This window comes from Lygodium microphyllum, chromosome 2, assembly GCF_053477565.2.
Source record: "Lygodium microphyllum isolate KBCC chromosome 2, Lygodium_microphyllum_v1.1.10, whole genome shotgun sequence".
NCBI classification, from domain to species: Eukaryota; Viridiplantae; Streptophyta; class Polypodiopsida; order Schizaeales; family Lygodiaceae; genus Lygodium; species Lygodium microphyllum.
In genome coordinates, this window is record NC_141136.1 from 12,237,647 (window position 1) to 12,246,575 (window position 8,929).

Consider the following 8,929-nt stretch of genomic DNA (forward strand, 5'->3'; position numbering starts at 1 on the left):
AATTTTCCATGAAGTATCCCCAAGAGAGACATAATATCTTACAACATGCAACTGACTCAGGCTCTTACTGAGCGTAGGTATATGCAAGACATCATGGAGCATAAGAGAAGACCCATTTGACAAAGCCAAGTGTATATCCCCTGTACCAATAACATGACAATCCTGCTCAAGGCCCAAAGTAATACATCTCTCAACCTCCCTGTAAGAAGAGAACCAAGCTCTATGTGGAGTAACATGACAAGATGTCATACTGTCTAAAAGCCAATCAAAGGTATAGGCCGTATCACTGAGCAAGTAATCTGCAGGGTAACAAAATGCCAGGAGTCTAGGCTTAGCTACATCATCATGTGTAACTACATGCACCATACCACTATCAACAGTGGTCTCACCTACTATATCACTGACTCTGCTCTCATGTCTAGTGAGACGTAATCTTTTTTGCTCTCTAATCCACTTGAAGCATTTATGCTTCACATGCCCTACCTTTCCACAATGAAAGCAAACAGAACCTGTAAAACCTGTAGAAGAGGACAAGTGCTCTATAATAACATGAGTAGGACTATCCAATACATCCAAGGAGCTCAAAGAATCAGGGTAACTCTCATCAGAGAGAACATGCTCATCAAGAGGACTGTCTGCATGACTAGAAGAGCTAGAAGTCATCATAGCATACTGCAAAGGGGACTCATCCAAACCAGAAGAGGAGAACACAAAGGCATCAACCATGGATGCAAAAGCTCCCACACGAACAAGCCTAGCAGAAAAAATCATGACATATCCAACCATTGTAGCTCACAGCCATAACAGCATGAGCATGCCTCGGAGCCATAAATGCATAAGCATCCCCGAAACATAGGAGTATACATAACTTTGCAGTGTCTCATACCATGTATGACATACATGTCCAGCCAAGAACAGCAACTGGAAAATAAACCTGCAAGAATCAAGCTCCAATAAAAGCCCAAATATCTATGTAAAAGCATCCACATAGGCATACATTCCCGTATGTATAGGCACCAACCACGCATAATCAAGCATCAAATGCCAAGAGACCTGTAAGCATAAATTTGAAGTAACAGGTGTCTGCCTTGTTTTGGAAAGATCTGGGACTATTCAAAACAATCAATGGCTAAGATAAATCAGCTCCAAATGCATCTCACATAAGAGGCATAACATCCACAAGTGATCCGATATCAATAGACATCAGTAGAAGCATCACATAAGTCATTTGCATACAAATACATGCTGTCTCGGACCTGAAATCTATTGCAAAATATTCTGTCATCAAAATTTAGCAAATCTAACATCACCATCATGTCTGGAGCGTGCCAAAACCCCAACTTAGACTCTTATCTTGCTTGAATCGGGTGCCGAATGCCCGAGATATGACAAAAAGAGTGATTTTTGAGCTATTTTTGCAAACAGGCGCAAATAAAACATGAGCATGCTGCTATACTTGAGGGGCCAAATTAGGGTGGGTGGGGGATAAGAAAGAGCCCAATCAAGGTCTACAATAGGCCTACACAAGCCTAGGACAAGTCCAAGCAAGAGATGAAGAGAACAAGCTTCAATTATGGAGGCTATGGTTGCCTCTTCATGAAACCTTGCTGTTCATGTCAAAGATTCGCTGAGAACTGAGTGAGAAGCAAGCTCTCATACCTCGTGTAGATGCCGGGGAAGGCCACGAAGCATTCATGAAGGACATGCTCTGATACTAGTTGAAAGGGATGCAAGAGACACGAGAGAGAAGAGCACACACAATGTAGGTGATGTCAACAATGTTATGACAGCCTTATTGCACTTTCATATATATATATGAATAAAGAATATGGGCTGTCACTGTACATGGGCAAGCCCAAGGGCCTTTTACCCCAACAGGAAGACATCTAAGGAGTCTGATGCTAAACAATAAAAGAAAATTTAGGATCTACCTAAACAATTCACAAATATTTATCCCACCCTTAAGCTTGCCTACTACTAAGCAAGCTTTATCCCACTTAGTCTTGCCTAGAACTCTATGCCACTTTGGCTCAATTTTTGTAGCCCTGAGAAGCTTATCTACACCTAATCCTTATGCAATATTGAGAAGGTTGCCCTACTAAGTCTGATCTACTACTTTCTTGTAATCTTTAATCTCTTTACTCTTCATCTTTATTGTATAAATAATTTTTAAATATTCTTTTCATATAAAGAAATTTCTAATTTGTATATTTAATCTTCCATACTTGTAAATAATAATAGAACCTCAATTATTTAATCAAACCTTAAATAAATATTTTATTTCATATGGTTTTTAAAAAAGAAAAAAATACTTGATGTAATCTTGAATAATAGTGTGAAGTTGGATATCTTGCATGTGCATGGAATCTCACTCAAATAGGGAATACTATGACACACATAGGAAATTGATACATCTTTGTTAATGTATCAAATTTCCATTCTCCATTGTATCTTCATTGCCTATATATTGGAGAGGGGAATTTGAGTAAGAAAATACATTACCTAATTTTCTAATGAGAAAGGGTATTTCATCCCCCCCCCCTCTCTCTCTCCATTCTTCATGATTTCAAATAAAAAGATTCGATTTTACGAGTTTAACCACTCGCTTAACATACAAAATCCAATTTCACTCTCTCCCTCACTCTCTTGCTTCCTTCATCTTTGTTAGATAGCCAAAAATTTTAAGGAGAGAACAAAACAACACACAACATATCTACACAAGCTACACTTCCAAGTTATATCTATAACCTTCCCCTCACTCTTTCCTCTTTCCCTCTCTTTTTCTCTTTTATACTACTTCCATGATGATATGGAATAAAAGGAGCTAAAAATGTAATTCCACACCCTACATTATCTCATTGTCTCTCTTTTGCTTCCTTTACTATTTTCTCTCACTCTCCATCTCTTGTACACAACCTCTTTTATCCACAAGTAAAAACAAGATGAAGAAAATTACATTAAAAACCTTGCAACCATTTTCTTTTATGTATGTTGTGAAAGAGAGATGTAAGAAAAAGAACTAAAGATGCATAAAAATGGAGGGAATAACAACACTTACCTTTGATGTTTACACACTTGGATACTATAGGATAATGCAGATGTACATATGAGTAGAGATTCAAAGGAAAGTTTCCTTTAGGTTTAAAGAAACCGACATTGGTATAGGCACTCATGTAATCCCACTGGTATATCATTGCATATACCAACACATGCACCAGTGTATATACCAATGCAAATACCGTGGAATACTCTGGTGCAAATATCAGTCCTATATTGGCATGTATACCAATGGCATGGCAAAAAACCTCCCTGCTATTGGATATTTGCATCAAAATAGCCTCCATCTATTATAGTAAAGATTAGCTACTATCATGAGCTGAAACTTCCTCATGTTTTTAAAGACCAGCAATTTGCATGCATCTATAAGCATGTATTTTTGCTTGTCTATGTTGCAAACCTAGCATTCACATAGGCATAGGTCTCTAGACATAGTTTAGACATTCTAGTAAAAGTAGTATTCTTAATTCAAAAAATATGTCTATTTTCCCATCAATAGGCATGTTTCCTGCTAGTGATAGACAAGAGTACTAGCATACTCTAGTTAATAAGCATATGTGAGTTGTTGTTCTTATAGAAGGTCACTTTTTTAGGTGATATGTATAGGCCTACCTACTTACCTCTACTTATGAAAGTAATTTCAGGTGAGTACATATTGTATGATAAAGTATATAAATAGTTGGGGCCATGACTCGACCTATGCAAGTTGATAAAATCTAAGCTATGATAAGCATGTATACCACTAAAGTCCCTTGACTCAACCATCTAGAAGAGAGAGAGAGTTAAGTGAACTTGTGCCATTAAACATGTGGAGAGAGAGAGAGAGAGAGAGAGAGAGAGAGAATACAATATGAACCAATAGATAGTCCTGCCATGTCTTTTGAGCTTTGATAACTTCACGGAGTACCTCCATTTTGTGAGGTACTACATGAACTCCCAAAAGTTTCACCACATAGGTTAAAAGTGGTTAAGTAAAGTATCCACACCTTATTAAACTTGACTATGGAGACTTGTGGATGCAAACTTTACATGTGCGTGTTCTAGGTCTAAATTTAGCCTTCAAAATAAGGATCTAATTAGAATTGGAAGAGTAGTTTACCCTTCTAAAGTCTCCACAATGGAAATTAAGGTTTTAGTATAGCCCTTCGAATTGAAACTTTGGATTGGCCTTCAAATGGTGTCATTGAACTGGTTACTGCACCATTGGACTTTGCCTGGTGGGGTCCTGCCACCTGCAGCAGAAAGGCTGGGCGATTCAGTCTTCCTGGACAACTCTCGCCGAACCGCAGTTACGCGTCGAACCAAAAGCTATAAGAAGAGATTCCTTGGTGACTTGAATGGACTTGTCTTCTTGCCAATAGGGCATCAGCCAGTAGCGGCGACTGGTCCATCGTGCAAGATTCAAGTGAATTATCGGGTTAACGATCGTTTTCAGGTTAGCTGCTTATGGCATGACGCCTGGCAGACTGGCGCCTATTTACGAACCAGCTATCACTCTTCGAACTTTTTAAATCTGTCGATGAGATGGCTTCCAAATATTTTGTGAATACTCAATGGAATGAATGTGCAGTACTTCTGCAAATGATGACGATCATGGGTATCAAGCGTTGCTCGCGGGAACTTGCTGGTGAAATACAAAACTTCATGTAAAACAACAATATTTAGCGTAAAAGTGGTGCAGATGAGCTGGGTCGCGAGCTTATGTCATTATGATGATGAATAGTGTTCTTAAAGCTATTTTATACACTAGCAGGCTTGAGGTTAAGAATGGATCGCAGCTTCTATAGCTGTAAGGGTTTCGCGGCGATAAGAAACTTAAGCACAATCTCACCGCTGTTGCTTGTACGTCTCTGGAAACTCCTTCGCAGCAGCTAGGTCCGTCAGTACTATTAATGAAGTCGATGGGTATAAGAGCTAACGGATCAACTAGCGCAGACAGTTATGCAGCAAATTCAAGAGCTCAGAACTATGCCTTTCATGCCTATGCGAAGCCATACCTAGCGGAAGCCCTCCACCTCTTCATTCGCATGCACAGCAGTACTTCTAGCTGGCAAGACGAAGCTGGGGGAGCTGCAGAACGCGAAGAAACAGAAGCAGAACAGCATCAAGGGGTCAGTGGAGAAGAAGGCGGAGGAGCAGCAGGATTAAATGGAGGCCGAATGGCTATAATTAATCGAGAATGTCGACGTCGCGTGACCGTAGCAGACTTCGGGTGCTCCCATGGGGACAATACCCTGGCCTATGCTAACTTCCTGGTCGATGGGCTGACCAAGGGCTTCCTAATTCGGCAAAAGCAGCCAGTAAGCGATAATACTGTCAACATACCTCGGCCAAAGATGCTTAATAATGACCCAATGGATGGGTGCGTGCCTGCTGCAGTGCTACGGCCTGATCAAGAATACGATGATGATGACCAACAATACTTTCACGACCAAGGTTGTGAAATTGGCTTATCCAATGTGGATTTACGGCCTGGCGATAATGGTGAAGATAACGATGATGAGAGTGATAAGCATGCCACTGCCTGTAATGCTGATGATCTCCGTCGTGATTCCATTGATGATGATGATCATGAACATTTGGAGATCCAGTACTTCTTCTCGGACCTTGCATCCAATGATTTTAACCACCTGTTTCAATCTCTGGCCTCGTCTCCTTTAATCTCGAAACTGTGCTACGTAGCTGGCGTGCCGGGCTCCTTCTACACCCGCCTCTTCCCTAAAAGAAGCCTCAACTTCGTTATCTCAGCGTTCTCGCTGCATTGGCTCTCTCAGGTGGAGCGATAATTAACACATAAATTAATATGACTTACTATCTAATTTTCTTACGAGCTTCCACCAGAATTAGTGCAGAGGACCATATAATGTACTACAACTATTAAGCTTTCCTTACTTGAACGTAACTAATCGTCTCCTCCCATCTAACTTTAGGTACCAGCAGACGTGCTAGACAAGTCATCCCCTGCGTGGAATGGCGGTCACGTGTGGATATGGGCTAGCGATGATCAGAAGCCACAAGTTGCGCAAGCTTTTGCTAGACAATCCATGGCGGATCTGGTTTGCTTTCTCAAGTGTAGGGCCGCAGAGATGGTTTCTAACGGTGTTCTCTTCCTTTTCTCACCTACTCGTACTCAAGAGCTTCCGGTTGGCGACTATCGTAGCCATCACAGCTTCATGTGGGGTGGCCACTTCGAATCCACATGGAATGAGATGATCGATGAGGTGCGTCATCGATAACCTTTGCTGATTCCTTGTTAATCGCTCCATCATAATTGGATCCATAGGGTTAATTGCAGTCCATCTTTTATAATTGAGCCGAAAGGGTTAAGCCTTCATTATCAATATTTTTGTTTGGAACTTCAACTGTGTTGCTATTCGGATGCTGCAAGGGTTCCTAACCCCTATCTAGCCCACTTGAGTCTTCATGACGACAATGATCCCGACAGTGATCTCACAAACAAAATAATAGACGTTTAAGCACGTTTTATGAAAATCACCCAAATTTATCTAGCAACTTGTTAGGCGCGCTATAACCCGTGCGGTATGCACTTCACTTCAATGCTCACACTTATTTTTTTCCAAAACCTTGACTATGCATCTAAGCTCAAATCACATTGATATCTATTGACAGCCATGATAAAATCAATGAACATATCAAATTCATTCCATGACCACTTGCATACACATTTCATCAAGTCTTGAACATTACAATTATTGGAGTACACTATCATCAAAATATCTTTTTCCTTAGTGTCTCTTTATGTTAATGTGATGACAACTTTTGTGACATTCTTTCAAGTTTGTTTCTTGATATATCTCATTATTAGCATTCCATAAAGTAACTTATTCAATGTACCACTATGCAGGGCCTGATAACTTGTGAGGAAAAGGATACTTTCAACATTCCACATTATATGTTCCACCACAAAGAACTTGAGCTTGCACTAAAGGAGGTCCCAGAGTTTGAGCTTGTAAAGCTAGAGATATTAAAAGATCAAGAATCCCTACCTGAAGAAGCAAAACAATTCGTGCTTAAAAATCCACAAGCCTTTGCAAAGCTTTTGGTAGGTGTTACCAAAAGTTTAGCAAAGCCCTTGGTCCAAGAACACATTGGCCTGCAACGAGCTAATATATTCTTTGAAAGGCTAGAAAGGATGTTAATTGAAAAATCTCATCTCAGTACGACACGTTTGACATATGATATATTGATTGCAATATGTAAACGTTGCTAGAGTACCGTGACACTTGAACATAAACTCATTTATAATTGTTGATTGGTACTGTTGATTAGAATTGAGTGTATTTAAGATTCTAAGAAGGTTCTAGAAGATTCTTGGAAGTTCTAGAAGATTTTGGATCAATGCTTATGTCAGCATTGCTTATGTGATCATTTATGTTAGTGATGCTCATGTCATCAATGATGACATCACATTAGAAGCTTCTTCACATGCTCCTTAGGTCTAGCATATATAGGGGACTTGGGCTACAAGCCTTGCCAAAGCTAGCTGGGAGGCTCTTGTGAGGTACTCTCTTATTCCAATTCAATCTATGTATCTCCATTTGTTGTCTTGTATTTGATCTAGTCTTGTATCCAGGTCATGTTATGTACTAATCTTGTATCAAGAATTACCTTACTGTACTTCATCCTTTTGGGATAAATAAATAAGTTTTTTTTTCTTCTTCAAGTTATTCTCTTGTAAGTTGTGAGGTGACAATGCTTGTCCTTGCCAAGTCCTTGTTCGTCTCATAACAATTTTGCAAGACTACATACTTAATGCTACGGCCTAGTTGTGAGGGATACAATGATGGAAAGTTTCATTACAACTTTTAAAAAAATTTAGAACAAAGTCAAGAATTTCTTGAGAGTAATGTCCGATTACAAATGAAGAAATCCCAACTTTTGAGGTTAGGCATTCATGACCTTCAAAATCAACTCTAAAAACTACGAGAGGCAAGTCTTCATGAAAAATGCTTTTTGACATCTTGTAGTTGTCCTCCTAGTTATAGATTGGAGCCAAAGATTAGCCTACCTAAAAAGTAATTTGATGGAACAAGATCAAAGTTCATAGTTTGTTTGTAGAATAGATGCATTTTCTCATCCACGTGCAGCCTGAGGACTATGTTGATGATGCTTCTCGAGAGGGGCTTATTAACAGAGTGTTTTCAAGTATAACCCTCTCTTCATTCACACCCTACTTGAGAAGGAATATCTTTTTCTTTATGATTTCAAAGCTCTTGTTCAAGAAGTCTTAGCTACCTATGGATACACTAATAGATCTAGAATTACCAATACGAAAATAAAAAGCCTACATCAAGGATCTAGATCAACATCAATTTGTGCATCTAAATGTTAAAAACTCACTTGTAATTTGATTCGACATGAGGATTATTTTATTAGCCAACTTTGTCAGAAACTAAATGATGATATAAAATATATTTATTGACAATGAAAAAGGTTCAAACATTAAGCAACTTTATTTCTTTAGCAATGGAATGTGATAATCAACTATTTGAGAGAGAACAAGAGAAGTGCCATGGAGCTTCATTAAGTCTAGATGCCACGACAACAATGTCCTTCCAAGGAGGATAAGAAACCAGTATCAAGTAAATGTAGATTGATTCAGGTTTATTTAAGCCATTGTCAACTCAAGAAAAGCAATGATGATGCTCTCAAGAATTGTGTTTCTACTATGGAGGAGTAGGCATATTGTACAATGTTGTCCTAACAAGCTCCATTGGTAGCTCAAGAAAAGTAATGACAATGCTCTCAAGGATTATATCTCTATTGTGGAGGAGCATGCATATTTCTTAACATTGTCCTAACAAGAGGCTTCTAATATGAAGTTGTAGTGGGTCCTCATTTGTGAGAAACA

The 8,929-nt window shown here is 39.2% G+C and overlaps 1 protein-coding gene across 1 annotated transcript; it reads left to right on the forward strand.

Moving 5' to 3' along the window:
- The first annotated feature begins 4,765 nt into the window (after positions 1 to 4,765).
- LOC148039485 (benzoate carboxyl methyltransferase-like) lies at positions 4,766 to 7,690 on the forward strand. Its single transcript, XM_087665112.1, has 3 exons — positions 4,766 to 5,831; positions 5,988 to 6,278; positions 6,923 to 7,690. The coding sequence occupies exons 1-3, from the start codon at positions 4,950 to 4,952 to the stop codon at positions 7,286 to 7,288; spliced, it is 1,539 nt and encodes a 512-aa protein (XP_087521238.1). The 5' UTR covers positions 4,766 to 4,949; the 3' UTR covers positions 7,289 to 7,690.
- The last annotated feature ends 1,239 nt before the right edge of the window (positions 7,691 to 8,929 follow it).

Bases quoted from the DNA above. Each gene is read 5' to 3' on its own strand.
- LOC148039485 (XM_087665112.1), top strand. From the start codon at position 4,950: ATGAAGTCGATGGGTATAAGAGCTAACGGATCAACTAGCGCAGACAGT. The intron at 5,832-5,987 runs GTGGAGCGATAA...ATCTAACTTTAG, and splicing joins CGCTGCATTGGCTCTCTCAG to GTACCAGCAGACGTGCTAGA. The intron at 6,279-6,922 runs GTGCGTCATCGA...ACCACTATGCAG, and splicing joins GGAATGAGATGATCGATGAG to GGCCTGATAACTTGTGAGGA.